The sequence below is a fragment of the Anser anser genome, assembly GCF_964211835.1.
Source record: "Anser anser genome assembly, chromosome: Z".
NCBI classification, from domain to species: Eukaryota; Metazoa; Chordata; class Aves; order Anseriformes; family Anatidae; genus Anser; species Anser anser.
This window is the reverse complement of record NC_139723.1, coordinates 79,859,343-79,884,214: the sequence shown is the minus strand read 5'-3', so window position 1 is coordinate 79,884,214 and position 24,872 is coordinate 79,859,343. Positions and strand designations below refer to the sequence as shown.

Sequence of the window (24,872 nt, the reverse complement as noted above, 5' to 3'; positions counted from 1 at the left end):
AGCTGTGGATCTAGTCTAGAGGTAGATCACCAAGCACATGCCTTTCTGTTGAAGGAAGCTTTGCAAGCCTTTCTTATGTTAAGTGCTTTCCAAATAGGGGAGCAATGACAAGTTTGTCCTGTGATGGTGTGAGCAGTCCCTTTCTTTGTGAGAAAATTTGGAAGATTTTTCATTTCTTGAGTTATCAGAGGGCTTCTCTGTGGTGGTCACAGCTGTTGTGTTAGTAGCTTTTTCCAGGTAGTTATTGCTTCGAGTACTCATCAGCTTTAATTTTGTGTTCTCCCCACTTGCAGGTGGAAGCACGCCTCCTGGTATAACTGCACCAGCGGTGCCTAGCATCCCATCTCCAATTGGGGTGAATGGTTTCACTGGCCTTCCGCCGCAGGCTAATGGGCAGCCCGCCGCAGAAGCTGTGTTTGCTAATGGCATCCACCCTTATCCAGGTAAGCCAGACTACAACCTGCTCCTTCAGTCATAGGGAAATCGTCTACATCTGAGGTAGTGTAAGCTGCTTTAGAAAGATTATACCTTGTACTTTCAGACCATGGGCACAGGCAGTGGGTGCTGGTCTTGAAAAGAACACCTGCATTCAAGCCCTGTTGCCTTACCAGGTCTGGAGACTGAAGCTCCTTCAACACAGCCACAGAACTGGCTCAGCTTCACCATTGAAGCACAGCTGCTAGGATTCAGACTGTGACAAGCTCAAAAGATACAGTATTGAAGGGGTAATTTTGCAAGTCCTGGCAGTCACGAATGAATGAGGCAGATTAAAGAATAGGTACCTGCCTCTGTACTGGTACTTAGGAAATATATTAACACGTTGAAGCTGTAATCACCAAGAACTTAGGGTTCCTTAATGTGCACTAACATTTTTCCATGGTCCTCAGGATTTGATGCAGCCCTCTGCTCCAGGCTGTGCTTTTGCTGGAAAGATTTTCCTAACCAATTGGTGTACACATACTAATAATACCAATCATAAAAATAAAATTCTAAATAAATGTTACTAATTGATCCCAGTCACCAGCTGGCAAAGGTGTATTTTACCCTGGGGCACTCAGATTAACCTACTCTGTTAGGAAGTCAAACATTCACTCAGATACTCCAGCAAAATCCTGCAAAAGCCCTAACAAAAGAAAATCTTTCCATCTCAACCAGTCCTGAAAACTCAGAAGATTCAACATCACTTGGGACTTTATGAGCTACAAGGAAAAATATCACATAACGCAGAAGTACAAAAGTCTTGCCTAGTTACTGCTCAAAGTCACTGGAAAAAAAAAAATAAAAGGAGACAAAACAACTGTGAATGCAGCAAAGGAAAGCCCAGAAATATCAAGAGTATTGAAAAAATAGTTATAATTTCTTCCCACATACACCTTGTAAACATTTAGCTATAAGTTCAACTTTAAGCACAATTGAAATCAAGGGACTTACTGTGCTAGAAGTTAGACATGTGTACAAGTTTGTAGCAGGTTAGAGGGATGGGGAGCTCTTGGTAGCTTATGGGGAGGCATCAGAAGACTGAAGGAAGACTTAGTGTGCTCAGTGAGATCAGCCACCGCAGCAAGAAAACACCCTATCTTTAGGGTGATATAAATATATCCATTGATTCATCTAAGCATCTACCTGTTTGCCAGTCTGTCATCTCTCTGTTTATCCATCCATTTCTACATATATCTTCTTTTTTGTTTTATCTAGCTTCTTAGCTAATTTTCCACGATACATTACTGCAGATATCAGAGAAAAGATGATCTCTCTAGATGAATCATAATGATTTGAGCTTTCATTACTACCTCCAAATACTCCCATAATTAAAGAAAGCTTTGAGTTAGGTATTTCATCTAAGATTATATGAAAGTCAATGGCCTTAATGTGATCTTCTCTGAGTTTTTGAGACTCATTCAGCCAGCATCTACAGTAAGTCCCTGCACAAACACCAAAAGCCTAACACACTGAAAGATAAAAGTCATCCTTGCTTCACTTCCCCGCAGGATGAGGGTCTCCTTTCTGCCAGTAGAGCTGACTTCCAAATATTTTGTTTTGTGTGAAGTTGGAATTTATCTCAGCATGTCCTCAGCAATACATTGGTCCTTCCTAGGGCTCAGCTTCCCCATAACTCAGTGACATCGTAAGTGATAGCAGAGGTGTAAAGTGGTCAGCCAGAACCTTACCACTCATTTTATTTCTGCCTGTCCCCACTAGCAATGAAACCCTGACAACAAGATCCTTTGTAGCAGGTTAGGTGTAGGACACGTCATGTGTTTGCTCCATCATATTCTCTACCTTCTCATGAGCATTAATGCACTCTCCACAACTTTATTCCTTGCCACAGGCTTTATTGAGGCCTGGAGCTTACCAGCATTAATAAAAAATAAAAATTAAAAAATAAAAAATAAAAAAAAAGGATTAGACATTTATGTGGATAATGAGAACATCCACAGTCACATTAGACTGGATAAAAATGTAGAAAGGACAAAAACCTTCACGTTTTATGATATAATCCTGCCACTAATTGCTTGGGGTTAGAAAGAAATTTTCATCACTGGGCAGCTTATTCCATCATTGTTCATTATGGGATTTTTCGCACTTTCCTCTGTAGCATCTGTTATTGGCACTGCCCTGTGGTTCTGCATTTCTGAATGCAAGGGTAGAAATAAAATATTAAAGCTAAGCATGCAATTGCACTAACGCTATAGAGAAGAAAAGAACATGCCAGTCCCTATTCAAAGTCAGCATCTTCCTTCCAAACAATTTTCTTTTATGATATATTTCTCATTCTGAAAGTGGCCAAGAGTGCTGCAGTATTATGTATGTAACCATAGCAAGACTAGTCTTGCTATGGTTATGACTTGCTATATATTGTTTAATGCCTGAATTTTGCTCTCAGATACTCTTTCATACTCTACAAAAAAAACTGAAATGTGGGTTCTGACCATTATATCCTGTAGCAGAATGTGGTTTGTTGCCTGAAAATAGCAAAACAGGACCATCAAAATCTGTAGAGGCATGACATCCACATCATTCAGACCCAAATAAATCCCATTAATTGTGTACTTTTGTCTACATGTCCACCTTTGTGTCTAGCTATAATATTTTTGATGTTGCATCTAAATGACTTCAGAACTCCAGTCTTCACACTATAAAAGCAGGTCCAAATCATGTAATTCTATTTGCCCTGTAGTTTCACTATTTTTTTTCTGTCTTCACCAATGCTCTTTTTAATATTCCCTTTGTCTGGAGCAGGAACAGACACACGCTATCTTTTAGGTCTTAGGTTTTTCACTACTGAAACTCCCATGACTCTGGGGCAAAGGCAAGAGTAGGTCAGACATCCCTACTCACCAGATCTCTGATCACAGCTCGAGTCTCTGCAGGAGTTCTCTCTTTCTGTGGCTTTGGTTGGGCTATGGATCCATGCAGCACCACCAGAAAACAATTCCTTGCAGACATGCTCTTTGCAAGCCATGCTCACACCCTCTCCAAGCTCAACCAGTATGTACATAATGGTTCACAGGGCACTTTTTGGCATGGACAGAATCACAAGGGAGCAAAATCTTCTCCTTCAACTAGTATGAGTCCTTCTGGAGATTTGGCCTTTTTGTGCATTAATGCACTTTAGTCTTTCAACTTGCAGAGCTATTGAACATGGCAGTGTGTCACAACACATAGTGGGGACAAAGAACATAATCTATTGTGCCATGATCTGACAAGTCACTTTGCAGCAGCACAAGAGCATTTGCCATTTTCACATTCATCATAGTAACAAGGATGGCGCTCTTCTGCCAACACTTCTCAGCCACCAAGAGCCCGGTGCCTCCCTTGTAACAGTGTGTGACCTACAATAACAGTGGAGGCCATCAGCACTGGTTTCTGCTGTGTTTCGCACCATCAAAATTCTGCTCTCCAGGAATGGGTCTTTCCCCTACTGGATTGCATTGTGAGGATCTAGATCAAATGCCTACTGCAAAAATAAAGCCTCCTCGGGAAGAGAAGAGGAGAGCGAGAGGAGAAAACTGGGAGGTCTAAGGATATCAAACAAGAGAGAGACAGGAGCAGCTGTCACGGGTTCAGTGACTCAGAATAAGGGAACTGGAAGGGGCCACAGAGCACAGCACTCAGAAAAGTGTGGGCGCTGCTTTGTCATCTTCTGCCCAGTGATGTGCCCAGGAAGGAAGCATAAATATAGCCCATAATATCGCGGGCCAGGGGATGTCCAGCCCAACTAAAGCCAGGGGTGGACCCAGTGGTAAGGCAATTTTGAGGAGCTTCAGAGGGGGAATGTTTTCCAAAACGCTGGGTTCTTCAGTGCACTTAGACTGGTAACTGAGGACTATAAAAGAAGACTTCCCTCAGCTGTCCATAACACACTATAAATACTTTGCCTCATTCATGGCTCTGTTTCTGTCTGCCTATCACTGCCAGGAATAGCTTTATAACTTCTCATTGCAGACATTGCAGAAGTCCCTCCACTCCCTGTTGCTTATGCAGTGGGCACATCTGGGCTAGCAAGACAGCAAACTCCGCTTCATGCCCTACTTGAGGCCCACTCCTCTCTGGTGAGGACTAGCTGTCAGTACTACTAGGCAGCCAAGCCTTTCCAAGCCACAGCTGAGACCGGCAGCAAAGGTGTCCCCCATGGGTGAATTCCTGTGCTATAGAAACTCATGTCTTAGGAACTGACGCAACACCATAAATTCATTTTCCTTGGCTCAACAAAGAGCCATCAGGCAGTAACCAGTTTCACCCATTGCCAGCAGAGATGGGATTCAGACTCCATCTGTAATTATTATCATTACCCAAACTCATTTTGTAGGGGAGGAGTTGCCGGCATGCTGATACGACAGCCTTATCTATTAGCTTGTCAATTAGCTAGCAGCACTGCTGATGGGCAGGCTGCTGCTCCAGGACAGTCAGTCACAGGCTCGGTCCCGATCACAACAGACACCCTCTGGTGGCATTGGCCAGGATCAGGGATTCCTCTGTACAGGCAGACAAAGGGACTGGCTTCCGCTGCCCCAGCACATGCCCTGACATTTCAAAGGGGTCACACAGAGCAGGTGAATGAGAAGAACAGATAAGGAGTGACCTTCCTGCACCTGTAGGAGGTCCAGGATGAAAGCCAAGCCCCATAGCATTTGGTCTGGTCATACACCATGCCCTAGAAATTACCTGGCTCAACAGCCCTGAGGCTAGGTTGCTTACTATAGGAAATCTTTAGCTTCGTTGTGTTTGTCCACCCTAAATCCCTGAGTGAGAGCTTTCCCTTTCATATTCTGTATCAGCAGTTCAAAAAATGCAACAGTGAGCTCCTGAAACATCATTATGACTGGGAAGCATTTATTTGACCCATTTGTAACAATCTGCCACGTGCCATAAACCACGCTTTACTGGTAAAATAAATAAGTGAAGGAATGCACTCATTAAAAATATAATAAGTTGCCATCTTCAATTGTAGTCTAAGCTACTTTAATGATGCTGTGTACTTCCAACGATCACGCTGCAGCCATAATGAATGAGGTTGTTTAAGGCAGCTGTGGGAGCCTTTCCAGAGCCAAAGTGTTTTCTCCTCTGATCTGGAAGAAGGTGTAAATACAAAGCAGGCACTGCGCTAAAGTTTTCAGAGGCACCTAAGTGAGTTAACACCTTGAGCTTTATTTTTCAGAGGTGACTTAGAGCAAGCTCCCAAAAAAATATGGAGTTAAGTGCCCTAATAGCTTTAAAAACCTGACTACGATTTATGTGTTTATGGGCTCAGGCAACAGGAGGGAAGCCTGGTCCTGTCTCTGCAGTTGAATTAGTACATCACCTTGGGCAACCACCTTCACCTTGCCGCATTTCTGAGTCTTCTATGTCTTTCTTGCTTTGCCCACTGGAAGATCTTCATTGGCAGACATGACTCCTATTGTGTGTTTGCACAGCACCTGTCTCAGCAGGGGCCCAACTGTGGATGAGGCTTGGAGGCAGGTCTATTAAGAACATACTAAGGATAATCCTGATTTCCAGGGATGCGCTATATGAATTCCATAGTATGGCCATTTCTGGTCCCGAACAAGCATCTCCTATGCCTGAGGACGCTACAAAAAGATGTTTCTAACCCACAAGATGGAGCGGGGGGCACAAATTCCCTGGGTTTCATGGCTCCCCTGATCTGTACAGGAAGAGACAATAGGACAACATGTCTTTGACTGAGTGGTGTCCTAAATGACAAAACGAGACTATAAAACACAGAATCAGTCTCTGTTTTCTGCCGGATCAGCACATTCTTTCTATTATTGCAGTTATTGTTGTGTCTGAATACCTAATTAATTACAACAGTAAACGCTGGCTTCTTTAATCACAGCATCAGCTGTCCTAATCAATCTTAATAATATGGAATCTGTACTATGGCACCCATGAATTTTAATCTACATAAATTTCTTAAGACCTCTCGCAAGCTTGTTGTACGAAATGATATAATTATGGATATAGATTAGGGCTGTAGAGAGTGATTTAAATTGGATTTAAGGAGAAGGTGAATAGAGCCCTCCCACTCGGTTATTTATTTATTTATTTTAATCCTGGCCTTCACTTAGATTTGTCATGCTATCATTATTATATTTCCCCCCTACCCTGACTGAGCAGCCCTGGCTCCATTTGATCGCCCCGCACCCCACATCCGCCCTCCCAGAGGCTGCAGAGACAGGTGCAGGGAGAGGTGTAAGATACCCCGGGTCTGTCAGAGGAATGAATAGATGGGGCAGAGCACAAAGCTGTGGATCGAGGTGATAACATGCTTTTGTAGATCAGTGAAGGGAGCAGCGCTGGAAAATAGGGTGAAATAGGTGAAATAAAGCATGACTGCCAGGAAATGCAGTCAGTGAATAGAAGGGTTTTGAGGGTATATCATATAGGTGGAAGGTTTGCTGACCCCTTCTACCACAGTAAAATCCTAGGGTGTGTAGGGGCCCAAAATTTGCCAGACCCTATTTCGTCTCTCAGAGGAATGGGTCTTCTGCTTCCAGGCAGTAACCAGCATTGTTGTTCCTCACCACCTCTACTGGCTTCAGTACAGTTCCTCCTCATTTCGTCCCTGAGTGCCACAGAAGACTCCATCCCTTTGTCCTACAACCATTTTCACCTGGGGCACCCACGTAACAGCTCAGCTGCAGGTACCATAGCCAGGCTACAGGCATCTCAGGAGGGATTCCTTGTAGAACATCCCTTAAACTGATTTTATTTTTTTAACAGTGTGCTTCTTACTACCACCTCCATCCTTTCATTCTCTGACAAAAGCTAAATGTGGGGTCTAACACTAGCTGAATGCTCCTTTAAAAATTTGGGCTTCCATCTAGAGTTATATCAGTAGTAAGAAAGCCTCCTGGTGTTCATTTTAAAGCACTGGTATTTCGTGCTGACTTGGGAAATCATCCCTGGTTTTTGGCATCAGGCAGAGGATTCAGAAAGTGACATTAACAGATCTACTTTCTTTGAAGGACTTGGGAGTCATTTCTTGACTTCTGCCTAATGAATAAGTGCTGCCTTCGTTAAATTTATATTTATGGCCATATAGTAGGTCATTGGCTTGTTTTATGTCTCCAGGTTTATGGAAGGTTATCTGCCATGGTCACCTTGTGGCATCTTGGCCAGGATTGTCTTGCAAAGAGACAATAGTATCTGAGCAGAATTTTTCCCGTGGAGATATGGAAATTATCAAATTAATATAGAGGCAATGTCCAGGGATAAGGCTCTTGCCCTGAGCTGCCAAATGAAGTTACTATTAGCATCTGTTTTCACAGTACACCTTTAGTTTGCCCTGGCAAGGCCAGATCCTCAGCTTCTGTAAAGCAGCTACACTACCTTCAGTGGGGCTGGTGTGATTGATACTTGTCCTCTGGCCTCTCGGGAGCCTCTCTGCTTTTTTTCACTTCACCAGCTGATCCCCATTTAATCACATTACATCACATTTGATCTCTCAAATGTCTGTATATTGGTCATAAGATCTTCATGAATATGACGACAAGGAAAGCTATTTCAAGTGGTATCTATGGGCAGATTTGTACACATTTGAGGTCTTTGCCTGATGTTACAACATAGGCGTGCACTTGTTCTGGTCCAAAAGCCCTTGTAGGTCCTTTATGATGTTCTCGTTCCTCATCTAGTGTCCCCTACATTCCCATAGGTCTTACCTGGCCTTACTTAGCTGTTTACCTTCTGGATCACAGTGGACTGGAACCCCAGCACAAACAGCATAGACAACATCTCGTCTATGAAATGAGCACCATTATTGGGAGTGCTTGTGAGGACAAGTTGCAGGAACAGGGGTGCAGCATTATTATGCATGTTTGCATGGATGTTTGTTTGGTTTGTTTTTCTGACAGTGTGTAACCATTATCGGAATTCAGTGGTCACTCTCTTGAAAAGGATACTTGAAAAATTCAGAACTATTCATAAAGAGTTGAAAGAAAAGCTCAAAATGCAGAAAGTTTCCCCATCTCTGAATTTTGTCTATCATATCCCAGGGATATCAGATCCATTGGTTGTTGCCACACTAACTTCAACTAATATTTGCAGTAACAGAGAAGACTTGTCAGCTGTATGGGAAGAAGGGGTCACAGAGACAGTGTAAATCTACCTTAAAGGAGCACAATCATATTACATTATGTGCATCTTACCAAAGAGTAAAGCAAGCTTCCCTCCTTGTGTCTTGCTGAGACACAGAAATGATTTACATCTCCCCACCACTATGAATTTTAGCATACGTTACGCTCCAGCCTACAGTTACAAACAACCCTGGGGCAGGTTAGCTCTGGATCATGAGCCCCTCATACAACTGAGCCCTTCCTGAACTTCACACTGGTCATTAGTATGTAGGAGGGCTGTCACTTTGCTGAACACAGCATGGCCACAACTTCCTCAAATGTCTAATCAGTGTCTTGAGATTTCTGGATCAATACCAACCATTGGCTTCATCCGTACTACAGCTGGGAGAACAGGCGGTTATGCCCTTCACTAAGTTTAATTCATCTGGCACAGCGAGTGGCAGCAGGAAGATATGCTCATGGCTGCCCAAGCTACCCTGGCTTCATGCCAGGGTACCCAGCCAGCCTGGAGCCTGTGTCCCTGCATCTTCCTAGCCCGTGTTGGCCAGCATGGGCACATCCACTGTACTGAAGTCACATCTTCATTTGCTGAGTAAACACGCCTTCGGAGCTAAGGAAGATGAATTCTTCAGTGAGCAAAGGTCATCACTTTTATTTTTAAGAACTCCCAAGTTAAATCCTTGCAGGTGGTGAATCGCCACAACTGCCTCTCCCAAACAGCCAAGGTAGGGCATGAGGCTCTGAATAAAACAGAGAGCACCGAACTGGGGGTTGCTGCCTCCCCATGGGATCTGGTGCTACAGCCCTGAGGTGCTTTTGCCTTGCTCCTTTTCAAGAGCATCCAGGGACTCTTGGGTCAGTGTTGCAGTCCTGAGTGTCAGCCACAAACACCTTGCATCTTCTTTACCTGGGAGTAAATGATTCCCAGCTTGGATCAAAGCTGACTGAAATCAAGGGATGAGTTATCTCGTTGACTTGCATGTGCTGTGAGCCAGGAGGAAATTCTCTCTGTAATCTGGGGCACAAAACAGCCTCTTGAGAAAGAAACTCCCAGTTAGATACTCCCCTTGCTGACAAGTCCTGAAGGCTCAGGGAAATAATGAACTCTAAAAGCTTTGTGTGGGAGGGAAAAAGGCTGCATTTAAATGCCTGTTGTTCCAAACCCTTTAAATAAAGCATTTGCCCAGTTTTAATATTTAATCTTAAAGGTGAACGGTGATTTTCAGCACATATTACCTACACTGAATGGCTTACTTATGATGGGCGGAGTATGGCTGCATAGAGAGGCAAGATATCCTCACATGGGGTAAGGAGAGCAGCTCCCCAGTGAGCTGAGAGGTCCCACTCAGTTTATAGCACTAGCACAAAGACAACAGCTGTCCTAGGACACCATGTTCATCATCCAGATGATGTGATGCTTCTGGAGCTGCTGACATCCATTCTCTCTGATGAAGTGATCAATCCCACCATGATTTAATCCATTTTAAAGGTCTAAGACCAGAGCTGGGTCCAGGTAAAGGTGTCAATTGTGAAAAAGATTTTATTCTGATTCAAACCAAAATCAGGAGAAGCATCAGATTCCCTTCAGGAAAGACAAAGCCTACACTCTCAGGCCCGAGAAGCCAGAGGTAAAATAGCTTCTTTGGAGGGTTTTGTCATTGTAGGACCCTGTGGGCAGGATGCAGACTCAGGTATAGCTGGGAGAATGGGCAGTTTCCATGCATGCCCAACTAAGGCACAGAAAAAAAAAAAAAAGAAAAAAAAAAAGAAAAAAAAAAAAGGACCACAGTTGGATAGGTACAGCTCTATGTATCAATAAAGAGGCAGTCATTGCTAATTGCCAGCATGTCAGAGAAGGAAACAGCATGCCAAAGTCCAGCCTCAGCTTTTACTCTGTCTTTCTGCATGGCCTGCAGATTGAGCAATGTCAGCACGGACACCTCGGAAGAAATGTTCAGCAACCATCCTGCTGTAACACCCCAGGACATCAGCAAGGTGCTCTGCACCAGCCTGCAAGCCCCAGCAGCCCAGTTTGGGGACTGGTGTCTCGTCCTACACCATGCCCTCCTGGGAAGCTGATTTGTGGTTTCTGACAGGTGTGACCTTCTGCTCCAGCTAGGCTAACCTGGGGCAGAGAAAGGAAATGCTATGAGTGTATCTCCCGAGCAGCAAAGAGAATTTCTTTTTTTATCTCAGTAAGCAGATGGGTGCCACCAAGAAAGGGCAGTTGCCTTTGGGGCAGGCACAGTAGATCATCTCCTTCCTTCAGACTGCAAGACCATAATTCTCTTATAAAGATTTGCTCCCTCTACCATGTCTCCTTTCTCACCTTGCTCAGGATGTACCTTCTATGTGACAGCACATGGTCTGTTCGGGTGGTCCAAGTTATTAAGATCCTTTCTCCCAGGGGAGCACAGGAACTGCTGTATCACTCAGCCTTTCATAACCATTCAGTTTTCTTCTGGAGCAATATGCTCAACAGCCTGTTTTTAGAGGAAAACAGGTTTGAACAGAGGTTAAAAAGAGTAGACTTTGGTCACTCCCTTCTTCAAGAAGGGAGGACTAAGTAGAAAACAGATTTTTTACTTTGCAAGCATTTCCTCCAGTTTCCTGAAACATCTACACCTGACAAATACAGCGTTACATCCCTGCTATGCCTTCCACTGATCTCCAGGGGTTTTAAGGAATTCTCCTCATGCCCCCTTTTCAAGGGGTGCAAATCCTTACAGTAATGCAGTGCTTTCTCATTTCACATGCGTACTGTGGGACCTGCCAAAGGTCCCACCTGCCAAAGGAATTCAACCAGCCATCCTCCAGCCTAAGACTGCAATCCCACCTGTTTCTTCCTGTGACCACCCCGATGACCCAGTAATACCCTTAATCAACAGGAGCCTCCAAGACTTAGCCAGCTAATTGAGTTTCTCCCCTCCAAGTTTGGTCTTACCATTCCTCTTTGCACTTGTGGAGATAAATGTTCTAGGAGACCTTACAGGCTGCCATCATGATCAATGGTAATCTTTGCCATTAAGGATCAAATCCGTAATTGCATCTGTAACAAAGCACTTTGTCCATGTTCCCTGGGTTCGTAGCACTCATGTTTGCCACCGTATCACGCACTTTGGCATCTAGCCAGTCTCTCTCCTTGGCTAGGTCAACAGCACCAGCAGATTTCCTTCCAAGAGGCCCCATCGGGTGCACCCTCCAAGCCCTTTCCTCCAGCTACACCTCTGCTCTTGTAGGAGGGAAGAAGGTGGGAAGGAGGGGAGAAAGCGGCAGTTCCCTAGGGGTCATCCTAAAAGTATGAAGCTGGAGGGACTGAATAAGTGTAGAACTATGCAGCACCAATAAATACAAATTAAACTCATAACAAGAAGTGAAATATTAGGGCCAAGGTGACATTTGGACTGGAGGTTCAGCCAAGCTTTGCTTTAAATATTTTATTGCTGCAGATAAAGAAAGAGCTTATCCAACACGTTTCACTCTCTCTCATTTGCTCTCTCTTCTCTCCCTATCAACCAAAGGGGAAAAGGAAAAAAAAGAAATCTTAACTAGCTTTGGTTGTATTTGAGCTAGACTTCAAAGTTTCACAAAAATAAACAGTTTTAGGGGGAGGAATGCACACTTGTAAAGGGAAAAAATGCACTTTGAAGCCAGCTAGGGACTGCATGCTTTACACAGAGATCACCAGCATCCTCCTGGAGCAGACAAGTGGTGTCCCCCTCCCCTCCAAGCAGCCTCTCCTCCCCAGGCAGGGGGCTTCCCGGCAGCAGCGTGGTCCTTCGAAGGGATGTCAGGGTGGAAGGAGCCAGTGCTTTGTTCTCTTCTCCTTCCTCCTGCTATGCCCCTGTTGTTTTCTGCTCTGATTGAAAGTTTCATGCGCCTGTAGCCATCACTGAGATCTGAGTGTGCACAGCACCTAGCACAGCGTCAGTCCTGGCTTAAGATGAGGGCTTTTTGGGGTTGACTGCTGCAGTGCCAAAAATCTGTATGAGTAGAGGTGGTCTATAATTTAAACTTGGGAAAAGAGAGGAAAAGTTTGTCTGCCTTCTGCTCTGAAGTCGCACAGGGTAATGGACAGCTGGGGGACTGTTATGATGGGGGTACTGCACCACACTGTCTGTAGGGCAAGCAAGCTGCTTAAGCCTGTGGGTTTGTCTGTCCCACACCACCCATCGATGAGGGAAGAGAAAGGGGGAGCATCCGTCATGTTTTAATCCCTTAATTCCTTCTCTCTCTTCTGTCTCCACAGCACAGAGCCCTACTGCAGCAGACCCCTTGCAGCAAGCCTACGCTGGAGTGCAGCAGTACGCAGGTCGTTAGTATTAACACTTTCTCCCAATAAACCTTTCTCTTCTCTAAAGCCTTTAATCTCTGAACACACCTAAAGGGACTGGTGCAAGCGAGGTGTTTGCTGAGACAGGGACACCAGGGCCACAGATCCTCAGATTAAATTTGCACTACTCATGAAAACAAACAAAGACCCAGGGTCTTCTCCCCCTAAGGAGGCAATCCTCAACAATAAAACACCAGGGAAAGGCTCCCACTGACCTGCACCTTGGTGCAGCTTCATTGACAGGACCAGGTCGGGTCTCCTTAGCACAATGAACAAGAGGAAGATCAGGACACTTGATTTGGGGGCCACTTTCTGTAGCAAAAAAAGTGGGTGTTTCCTGAGTACTGCAGTGAGCAGTGGAGATGGGCAGCCAGACCCTGCTGTCCCTGGCAGGGTTTGGGATGTCTGCACATCCCCATGTTGTAGGGTACGCAGGTTGGCCATGCATGAGACACCTCAGCACTGGCTAGCTCTGGTGTGGCTGGAGGTGCAACTGCTGAACACAGGGCTACCATGCACACCCCAAAAGTTATCATCTCTGTGGTCAGCCTCACTGCACCACTGGCCATATCACAGCTAGTTAGTCTGAGGCCTGCTTAGAAGCTGCAGACATACTCCCGATTCCCCAGCAGCTTCTTCACGACTTCCAGTGGGTCAGCTTTTGCTGACTGTCACGTTGCCCCATTCGCGGAGCTGCTCCTTTGCGGCTGATGGACTGACACCAGCCAAAGTGACCTGGTGCAGATCACGACCCTGCCGTGTTCAGCCTCCCCTTGCGAGGTGTCCATGGCCAACGTTGCGAGGAAGCTGCCACCCCAAAGTCATTATTTCCTGTGGTAACTGGAGCAATCATGGGCTCCCGCTGAGGAATGGCTATTATCTCATGTCAGCGCTGTATCTGGAAACTTAATTTAATTCTCCATGTAGGGCTTCATTTGCCGGTGTTTTAGTTATTGTCATTTATTGCTTGTGAGGTTTGATAGATGGGAAGCAGCTCAACCCTTTGAGCTGTTAATTAACCCCTCTGCACACACATGGCCCCTATCCCCCTCTCTCTGGGTTCACAGGCGACCCGTACTCTGTATTTTTAGCAGCAAGGCACATCATCTACCATCTGTGGTACTGAATGGCTCCCCTTGTCTGCTTGGTGGGGGAGCTGAGGTGGGGAAAATTGTTTAATTGCCGCACACTGTTTCCACTGTGTCTATGTGAAAGAGAAAGTGTCTGTAGACATGAAAGGAAATATATATCTGAGAGTGTATGCACAAGTGTACCTATACAGGGTGTGTGCATATGAAGGTTACAGTAAGAGAGAGGAAATACACGTGTGAAGTGTTGCTATGAGCATGTGAAATAATCAGAGCGCAAAAGAGATTACACAAGGAAACATGCATGGGCACTGCACGTGACTGCCAGCATGGGCATCAATGTGCTGAGCTCATCAGCGAGCATGCTTGTGGTACCATCAGGGATGGTTACACATCTCTGGTGGGGGAGATCTCAGTGGAGACCCCCATTTAGACCGTGTGGCTGTCCTCAGTGCTACTGTTAGGATGCTGAAGGGAGGTTGGGTCTTCGGGGCCAAGTGCCACCACCTGGATCACCACTGTGATGTTTTACTGCATCTCAGGCCGTATGAGGCTAAAATACAGAGAGAAAGCCCACCTCCAGCTTGGTGTGATTGTTGACGTGAAAGCTCCATGCTTCCCAGCACTGAAATCTGTCCTTCTTTCTTCTCTCCCTTTCTCTCCCCCATAGCTGCTTATCCTGCTGCTTATGGCCAGATTAGCCAAGCGTTCCCACAGCCACCTCCCATGATCCCACAGCAACAGAGAGAAGGTGAGTGAAGGGTCTGTTCTCCTTGCTGGACCCAGCATGCCATCCCCACCACATTGGTTCCCCTTCTCACACACCTAGAGAGCATCCATTAAACGCCCCATTGCTTTGAATCCCTGGTCCACTGAGTCTTTTCTCAATTTCCATATGTGGCATCATTGGCACTAACTATAATACGCATGAACACCCTTGTGGGGAATAGCTGCTGAGATCTGTCTTCTCAGCCCCCAGGGATGGGAGCATGCTGATGTGCATGGGCCATGGAAAGGCCTGGTAGCAACGTAGGCCCAGTGGGGGTTGTTAAAGACAGCCAACAAGATTGTGGATCAAAACCACAATTGCATTAGAATAAAGAATTTAATAGGAAACAAAGCACTAGTGGCCCTTCATTAGAAGCCAGTGATGTCATTTCGGACACCTGCTATTTAGTGGAGCTGATAGAGTCCTTTCAGCCTCCCTTGATAATCAGGAAACAGAAATCATCCCTTTTAGAGCATATTATCTGTACCAGGATGAGATGAATCATATAGCAAAGGTACCTATTTCTTTACATTGACTGCGAGAGGAGCCTGGGTTATGTAGTCTATAGGACAGGCTGCACTGGAGACATAAAAAGTTAGAAGAGGTGAATCTCCCATTATTGCATGTAAATGTTTTGGGAGATATCCATGTCATGTAATGCTTTGCACCCAAAGGCTTGCCTGAATGAGGAGAGGAGTCCCTCATGTTTCCTTTACTATCAGCAAGGAACTGTGGGATCCTCAGAGGAAACACATTCAGGTAATCCCAGCCGTCCTCCAGGGAGTCCACTGCTCTCACTCAACTAGAAGAGGAGACTGCTTGCCTAAGTGAGGCGTTTAAGTCAGGTGCTTCAGCCTATTGTAGAGATCCTCATTTTAAAAAATAAATTTCAGCTTTAATCCTCTATTAGGTCACTAAATCAGATATATTCTATGTTATATGTGCTATTATATATATATTGTGACATTTAATATTTTAATATAGCGTAACAGTCAGAGTGAAATGAATCAAGATTGTGCTATCCAACTAAAACATTCTGATGGCCTAGAACTACTTTGAGGGAGAAATCTCATTTTGTGAGAAAATTAGAAATGTTGGCATTTCGATCTAATTTGGAATTAATTTTTTTCCGATGTCAGAATTTCCTGGGGAACACAACTTCCAGCTCCTGATTAGCTCTAGTACACGTCCCTGCTGTGAGAACAGATGCACAGACCTAACGTATCATTACAGAGATGTTTCCCCCATGCTGAAGGACTTTGCTTTTTATTACTTACTGGGGCTAGATTAAGCACAGGACAAAATGGCGAGCAGATCTTTGCTTAGCATAGCATTGTGCCAGGAACAATCAGAAGCAAGATATAGCTGTTGTGCACACTCTGAACACCCACTGCCCAAAGACCCCTGAGTTTGGCAGGCACAGTGTGTCTCTATGGGTTGAGGGTGAGTGTCACCCAGTGGACAAGCTATCTTATAACTCCTTGCTCCTTCCCATGAGCAGCTGGGCTTGAGGATGGTTGAGGACCAGATATATAAGATGAACTCCTGGTCCAATGCAGGTTGCCATTTGCAGTGTCCTCCATTTTCCTGCAGCGTTTAGCTGCTGTGGATTTCTCTACTGTTTGCTAGAGGGAGAATCTCTAAGGCACAACACTGTCTTAGCAGAGAGTTAAGACCTTTAAGCCCCTCTAACCTTTAACAGGAAGATGCAGCAAGAAGTAACTCTAATAATAACAATGCTTGGTGCTGAAAAAAGTGCTTTATGTTTGCAACGATGTGCACAAACATTGATTTGTTAATGAACCAGCCCTACCACAACAATAACATCGATGATCACATTGTTAATAACGATACTAACTCTCAGCTCCTGGATCCTGGTTGGATAACAAGCCCAGAACTGCTTGGCTGCTGCTTCATTCCCGTAGAGATTAGTCATTGCTTCCACATGAGTGCTGAGGCTGCTGGCAGCGGATGGGGTGCATAGGGTGGAACAGATCCAAAACGATCAAAGGTAGAGATGACAACGATTAAAGGTAAAGACAAAGTCTTCATTCAGACCATGTCAACCAAGCAAAACTTGGGGGTAATTTCAAATTTGTATGGTATTATTCATCTTGACATAGTTTCTGAAACTCAGAAATACACATTAAAATAAAGTGATGCAGGCTTGTGACTGCTGCACTCAAACATGTTGAGGGCTTGAATAGCAAGTAGATGCAGAGCAGGCAATGAAGTTACAGCCTCTGAGTGTTTGCTGTAGAGGTGAGGTGTATATCCCATTTACTGTGCATCCAACCAAAGGGCTGCCTGCAAACTTCATGCAACCTTATGGCACAGCCTGTTTTTAGTTACTGTTGGAAGAGTTCTGTGGTCATAGGCTCTCCTTATGACACTGATTCACAGTGCTGGGGATGTGATCACAGACAGCTGATCTCAGCTCAGGTATGCGGAGTTCACTCATGTAGACAGTGAACACCTAGGATAGATTGGGATGGCTGCTGTCCCCAAGCCAAGTAATTACGAACAATCTGGAAGGTGAGGAGCATGGGCAGAGCAATGACTTAGCAGCTCAGGTCCAACCAAGCCAAATCAACAAGGACCCACAGCAGATCTCTTTGCTATGTGTTCCAGTGTTCCCACATACAAGCATTTCCATTATCCAACATGGTTTGCCTGTAATATACAAACTATTCATAAACTATGTTTTCTTACAGCTTTTCTTTCCCATTGTCTGAACCAAGACTATCTGTGCTTCTTCTAGTGTATTAATGAGCAGAAATATCTATTACTTAAAGCGATAAAACCAAAATCCATGGTAGGTGTCAGGGTAGAAATGAACCTTGATTCTCTTTTCATAAGGTGTCGCAAGGGTTAGATTTTGAGCTGACTTACAGCCCTTTCGAAAACCAAAGTGAAGTGCTTAGTAAAGAATTTTAGTACTGTATTCAGCCCTGAACTGCCAAGTATACTGATCTCCAATAATCCATTAACTCAGTCCAAAACAAGACCTTTCTCTTGACAGTTAGAGTTTTCACTGAGGTTTTGCCATACCAACAGGGATCTTGCTCCAGTGATCCTGTTCCCTTGGACACATCCTTGCCTGTGTGCACTGAGAACTAACTTAGCTCTTCATAGCATTCTGAGCTGAACAACTCTTGGATTCAGTTTCTCGAAAATATACAGATATGTACAAAGCAGTGGCCATACACATAACTGTGTGGTCTACCATGGACTGCTTAGATTAGCTTGACTAGGAATAAAGGAAAAACAAGATAGAAGGGCTGAGAGAGAGAGAGAGAGAGAGAGCTTGTTTTGTGAATTCTTTACCAAGGAATCTAACTGTGATAGGTAACTTACGGATGGATGGATTTAACAAGAAATTGCTTGTTAAATTCTAATAGCAGAATTTTCACATGTGAGAATGATAAAACAAATCAAACTACCCCAGGTTGTTTCTCAGTAGCAGGTGGAGTTTTCAGCATTGGAAATTAGCAAAAATCTTCTGTAGTTGGTAACGGAGTGAGTTTGGCCTTGAATATCTGAGTCGGTATGGGAAGCCGCAGCATGGGTTTCACAGCCACATTTCAGAGCAGAACTGGGCTTTGAGGATGGCCTCTGCTCTTTCACCTCCTCCTGGTCTTTTCCTCTCTGTCTCCGAGCACTGTGAGTGAGACAAAGCTGAGCTCAAGGTGAGCTAAGGGTTGTTTTTTTCCTTAAGCCCAACCTCTAAGCCTGGTGTGGACGAAATTGCATGCCTTCTGATCTGCCTTATGCCTTAGTAGGTGTTTCTCAGCACATGCAGGCAGAATCCCTACTCGTGCACAACACATCCAAGACCCCAGGAAATGCAGCTGGCATTTTTGAAAGAATTTGCCAGTTTTACAGAGCAAACTGCTGGCTCTGGTGATGTCAGTGGGAATTTTGCCACTAATTGCAGCAAAGCCAAGATTTTACCCATTCTATAATAATGTGGATCTCAAATCCCACAGCAGAAGTGCTCTGGGGCACGTTCAAATGAAGAAATGAAATTTTCCCTGCTATTCTGGACCATGGTCTTCTCCTGGGCAGAATTTTCCCAACCCTAACAGAGACCTAAGGGGGTCGGTGTTTGTTTAACACTTTCAGACTGTTTCATATCTAGCTTATTATGCCAATAACTTCACATTGCATCTAACTGGACTGCAGCAAGGACTGGGGAAGGGATAGTTGCTTAGTTGGGAGACTATGGAAGAGGCAGACAGGAGGTGAAGGGAAGAATGAAAAGCTTGGCATGAAATAGGGGAACCTGACTGTGGGCCACTGAGGTTCAAAAGTAATTTAGTTAAGCAGATGACCGGGTGCCTAATTAGTTAATTATCCCACCATCCCACTATCCACCCCATTTGGAAGAAACCCTGTCACCATCCTCATGACCTCTAGGAAATGCACAAGATGCAAAGGATCAGCTGTTCCTTCATGACAGTCCTTTTAGCAAATTAGTGGGGAAAATTGTGCTTAGCAAATATTCATTAGGGCTTCATTTTCCATTAATCCAAAAGGAAATGTGGAGAGCCTGTGACTTCAATCACGCTGAGGCCCAGGAATTTTAATGAGCTTTAAATGGGCATCTGTCAGAATCCTGACTCTGCCGTACTTCTCCTGCCAGCCGGGGGGATGAGTAATGGCTAATAAAAGGTGGGAGCATCTAGGCGAACTCCTCTCCCTAACAGGAAAGGCAAAGTTGTAATTTGCTGTGTTATGACACCGTAATTATGCCCTGATGAAGAAAAGGAGAGTATTAAGAAACCCTTTACTTCCCCACACTGTGCCCCAGACGCAAATGGGGGAAAGTTAGCTCAGTCAGGTCGCAGGGTTGTAGGCACAGGGACTGGGTGGAAGGAGGACACCCTATTTCTCTCTGTCCTCTTACTGTCACAACAAGGAACATGCACTAATTCCCCTTCATCTTGACCCCTCTGAGCAAACCAGAGCTGGAGTTACCTGTGGAGGTCAGTGCAGAGCTGGGCAGCAGCTGGAAGTACCCTTGGAAATAATCCCCCCCCAAAAAAAACAATCCCAGCCTCCTGAAACTATACAGGTTTCTGCTGGTGGACACTGCAAGTGGTTTAAATGCATTTTTTTTTTCCCAACAAAACCACTTGGACACAAATGTTCCCTCTGGATTTTTGCTCAGTGTATTTATACACAATACTTAAAAATAAAAGTCACATTGTTAAGCTTCGTTCTAAGCCAGAGGCAGATTCTCCTTCTTCCACCCCAAAATTCAATTCCAACAGAACATTTTCTGAGTCTGAACTTTGGCAAAACTGCATATTCCAATGAAAGACTCCTCTCTGGATATTTTTCCAAGCACCTTCTGAAGTCTGTAACCCTTTGAAGTTTGTTAGAGCACTGAGGCAAAAAAAAAAAAAAAAAAAAAAAAAAAAAGCAATTTGTGTCCTGAAGTCTAGTATTTTGGATTTGAATCCATTTATCATCTCTTTTGAAGAACCCTGTAGAACTGGGGGATGTGACCAAACTGCCCGGATTTGGGGGAGTCTTTGGGCTGAGTCAAGCTGGGGAGGCTGAATGTAAAATTCTAAAAACAAAATAAGCCTAGGGGTTTCTGCATCTCGTTCTACTTGTTATCACAGTCCTCCCACAGACATGAGAAAGATAATGAAACTTCTGCGTGCAGACACTGAGAAGAGGCAAGCGTTAGTGGCGGTCACCCAATACTCTACAGATTAAATGACATTATGGAGAGCAAAGGAAAACTATGATCTGCATCTTTCCTTCTTTTTGCTCTTATTCTTCCATTTTGTCTTTCCATGGCCACATGTGCTCTTGCATTCCTCTGTCTCTCAGTTTTATCCAGGTGTTTGTCCTGGGAAGGTTAGCATAGCCTCTGGGTGACTTTCTGAACTCCTGGTCTTCTGCTTTCTTTGTTCATCTGAAAGTGTGTCAAAGACCAATATAGGAGAATAGGGAAGGGTCATTAGGATAGATGCCACATTGCTAAACACATACAGTTTTCCAGAGAAGATGAAATGGTAACAATAAACAGATGATCCAAGAAAAACTGTGAAAACACATCCCACAGCCATTCTTTCCCAGCTGAGGAAAGTCAGACATGCCAAGGAACAAAGGGAGCCCTTTCTTCAAGACCCATTAATCCAGTCTGGGCTCTGCCGACTGCTTCCTTGCAGTGATCCCTCAGCTGTCAGAGAGGAGACACCAAAGTAAATCTCCACCATGTGCTTCTCATATCCTATTAATTTCCATTCATGGCTCTTTTTTTCTCTTGACAGGACCAGAGGGCTGTAACCTGTTTATCTACCATCTGCCCCAGGAGTTTGGGGATGCTGAGCTGATGCAGATGTTCCTGCCTTTCGGTAATGTCATCTCCTCGAAAGTGTTTGTGGATCGGGCGACAAACCAAAGTAAATGCTTTGGTGGGTAAAGATAACAAAACAATTAGATTCATCCAGGAAAGGGCTTTCTCTAAATACTTTACCTTTCAAACTGCTTTCTTTCTGCTTAAGCTTTATGATTTCTCTCAATTTACTCCTGTCAATACTTTCCCCCTTCCCTCTTTCTCTCCTAATTGTCTCATGCTCAGAATTGTGTACGCTGCTTAGAAGTGAAGGTCTGGCATCTCACTGGCAGCTGGGTGCTGCAGTTGCTGCTGGTGGGGTGGAAAACGTCTCCCCTTGGAAAAGGAGGTGGGGAGAGTACAGAAAAGACTAAAGCACCTGGAGCACAATGGAGGGGGCCAGGGAGTAGACGAACTGCTGATGGGTTCAGCAGTGGGAATTTCTGTACCCAGGGGAAAGAAAAAACAGACTGTGGAGTTGAAGGGAGGACAGAGCTTGAGGGACAGCTCTCCAGCGGGTGTGATGCATTAAACTGCAAAGGGCCAAAGCCTGAACACCATCAGCTGAAAGCCTGGTCTTCTGCAGGGATGGCTGCTCAGCGGACAGCAGGAAGCCGTGCTCTGAGCCCGCCAGACCTGAGCCAGCACCATGGCACGTACAAATAGCTCCAGCTAACCCTGTGCCTATGCCAACAAGCCATGCTGAGAGGCTGGGTTTGAAAGCAACGCTGTGCTCACACAGCTCCGGGCCCAACTCCACCAGCTGGAGCACAAGCAGAGCACAGCCTCAGATGCATGTGGGCCACCAGGCAGGGACACCCCAAGGTGCACCCACAAAGGGAGGGCTCAGCCTGCCAACAGCAGCGTGCTGATGTGTGCATGATGTCTCAGTGGGATCCCGCTGTTTGCAAAGGTGCTGCTGTGAAAGATCTCTTCTGGCAGCCCCAGAGAAGTCCCATCTCACCTGGTGGATGGGGGATATCCTCTCACCCGCCACTGGAATGTGCAGTTTCTGGTTCTCCACCACCCAGTGCTCTTTGCAAACTTTTTGTGAGAATTGCAACGGGACAAACTATTGCTTTTCTTTTCCTGTTACTTGCAGCTTATCTGGACTCTGTCTCTCAGGCAAACTTCCAGAGTTAAGACTTGTTGGAGTTTCATTTGATTTTAAAGTCACCCTCAGTCTCCACACTATGCTTCCCTCCCATGTTGCCTTCCCCATTCCCTTCCCAGACAGCCCACCTCCCAGAACTCTTACCTCATTCCTTGCTAGCTATGATGCATGACAGACAGTACTTCCAAGAGTTTTGTGCCCCTCCTCTGTGCACAGTTCCTCCTGCCCATCCACAGAGGGTCTGAACAGGCTGCTTTTTGATTGAAAAAGCCTTGCTCCCTAGCGTGAGGGGACACAGCAATCCCTTCACCAGTAGTCAGGGGATTGCAGCATGTTCAAGCAATAGAGAACAAAAGAGTTTGTTAAGAAGAAGTTGGGAAGTTCAGATGAGAGATTTAGAGCTTTAACTGTATAAAAGCTCATAACAAAACGAGCAGACCAGCACAGCTCTAGGTGACATTGAACAGTAATGCTCCAAGGATATCAACAGGTTAGAAGTGGACCTTTGGCAGTGAAATTGCTATTACTATCATAAATAATATTTAGGGGAGTACTGAGCCTGTCTCCCCTTATACAGACAAGTGGGAACGGCAAAGGTAAATAGAGAAGAAACAAGATGAGAGCCAAGACCAGTAAGGGAGAGTATCTTCTGGACAGATAATTCACCTCATATCCTCCTATCTCAAAGGTTCTCTGGCTACAAGGCTTAATGAGGGTAATAGCACATACCTAGCTTGTGGGGCAGGGTTGTGGGGCTGGCTTTGTTGCTGTTTCCAAGGTACTGTGAGGTTGTGTCTGATAGCTGAGCAGGGATTGAGGGATCTTAGCAGAATTTTTTCTTAATTGTGAGTCTTACTGGAAGAACCTAAACCACAGCTTGTTTGATGCAGTAACCTCCAACACTAACAGTGGGGTGTTCCAGCCTGAAAGCAGGAAAGTGGAAACTCAGGCAAGCAAAAGCAGGAATTAAAGATTGCTGGTGGACTTTAGTCATCTTATATTAGCTTCTGAGACACCAATACCCAGTCAGTTTTGGGTTCCAGACATCAAGGCCCAGTTTTCTCTGACTTTAGCAAAGTTTCCCATAGAGCTGAGTGCCTGATGTGACTGTTAGTTTCAGACACTTACACTGCCATGTGCACCTCCTCCAGAAGGACAGAAATAGCAGACATACAGGTAGCTAATTATCACAAGTATGTCACACTGTTGTTCAAAACCTCCCATCTCACTGACCTTCAACTTTAGAGCAATGTAAAAAATGTGGACGTTATTGCAGATAATCAGGCCTTTCATTTGTTGTGCTAAGTCCACTGAAGTTGGAGCTGATTATAATTCTTTGTTCAGAAACTCTGCTTTTTTAAAAAAGGAAAGATTACTTTTTCCTAAAGGAAAAGAAGGATTTTTGTTAACTTTGAAAGTAAGAAAACTCTTTCCTTTTCTGTTTAAGCATTTCCCCAAACTCAACATATAAAAACATAGCATTTGCATTCTGTTTCACTTTTTTTTTTAACCAGCCAGAGCTCTCCAACTGGTAGCCTGGGGGGACAATTCTGTCTGGCCCCAGAAAGATATTCCACCATTATATGACCTTTTAAAATGTATCTGCTATGCAGATCCCAAGTAAATTGCTATAACAGAGTCTAGCCCGAGGTTGTCAAGAAATTGTCAAGAAGTCCTGCTCTAGACAAACTCAAAAAATTCCGTGGAGAAAAAATGTCATCATGTTTTTCTTCCATGGGAAGAGAAAATACTTCATTTGCTGCTCTTTTCTCACTAATGAACTACCAGTAAGTAGCCAGCCTACCCCCTCCTCCCCCACCCCTCACTAACCCCCACCAAAAAAAAAAAAAAAAAAAAAAAGACTTTTATTCCTTTGTTTTCAAACCTCCCCTGCGCTTCCAGCACAAAGATGGGTGCATTATCTCCTTTGGCCACTGCTGGCAGGGTTGTGTAGGGACAGCCATGGGAGAAAATGAAACCAGACACAAGCCTTGCTCCCAGTTTCTCAGGGCCCACCATCCTGCAGAGAGTCATTAACACCTGTGTGTGTTGAAGAAACCACACTGCAGTTATGAAGCCTTGAACTTTCTCAGTCCAGAGTCTGCCTCCTGGCTTGACAATGAGCAGCGCAGAACACAGACTACAGCAAACACCAGTCTTGTGCAAAAAGTGTGAAAGTGGTCAAAATATGTCAGTTGTTTACCATAGCGGGCCTGCTTGCTGCAGTGTGTAAGACTGCCAGAGAACAACCCTGACCTCACTGAAAAACAGTCATGTCATTGAAGTTGGGAGGCCTGGGACTTTCCTCTTTCTGCATGCATCCAGTCTAGACCCAAATCTTCCCTTTTCTTCTGCAATTTTTCAGACCCTTGACTTTTATTTTTCCCCCTATCCTGATGCAGCTGAAATATGTCACGGTACAGACCACACTTCTTTCTCCTTCACACTCATCTATCCCCATGGCCTGTCTATCACCCTGTCTATCTATCCCCATGGCCTGAGCCTCCACCACACCGACCACATCAGCATCTCCTTGAGATTCTCCTCCAGTACTGCCCTTTCCACCCTCTTGGATTCAGAGTTATTAATTTCACTTTCACAGCCCTTCACAATTCTGTCTGTCTTTCTCCTGTCCCT

At 44.9% G+C, this 24,872-nt stretch overlaps 1 protein-coding gene and 1 long non-coding RNA gene across 16 annotated transcripts in view; one reads left to right on the top strand and one right to left on the bottom strand.

The window, feature by feature from the left end:
• LOC310889802 overlaps window positions 1-12,818 on the bottom strand; it is a 35,099-nt gene extending 22,281 nt beyond the window's left edge. Inside the window, exons 1-2 of one of the 2 annotated variants that reach the window (XR_014576801.1) lie at window positions 11,521-12,818; window positions 10,906-11,059 (exon numbers count right to left, since the gene is read on the bottom strand). This is a non-coding gene — a long non-coding RNA (uncharacterized lncRNA). Of the gene's footprint in view, window positions 1-4,092; window positions 11,060-11,520 lie in introns of those variants that run through there. The other variant, XR_014576802.1, reaches the window with a different exon arrangement.
• Window positions 1-24,872, top strand: part of CELF4 (CUGBP Elav-like family member 4) — a 703,073-nt gene that overhangs the window by 629,293 nt on the left and 48,908 nt on the right. For 6 of the 14 annotated variants that reach the window (XR_014576796.1, XM_083817855.1, XM_083817858.1 and 3 more), the window contains exons 8-11: window positions 294-443; window positions 12,826-12,891; window positions 14,668-14,748; window positions 21,057-21,200. Coding sequence is in view for 12 of the 14 variants with exons in the window: in XM_083817855.1 (XP_083673981.1) it covers window positions 294-443; window positions 12,826-12,891; window positions 14,668-14,748; window positions 21,057-21,200 (441 nt within the window). In the remaining 2 variants the exon portion in view is untranslated. The remainder of the gene's footprint in view (window positions 1-293; window positions 444-12,825; window positions 12,892-14,667; window positions 14,749-21,056; window positions 21,201-24,872) is intronic. The other 8 variants (XR_014576795.1, XM_083817859.1, XM_083817857.1 and 5 more) reach the window with 3 other exon arrangements.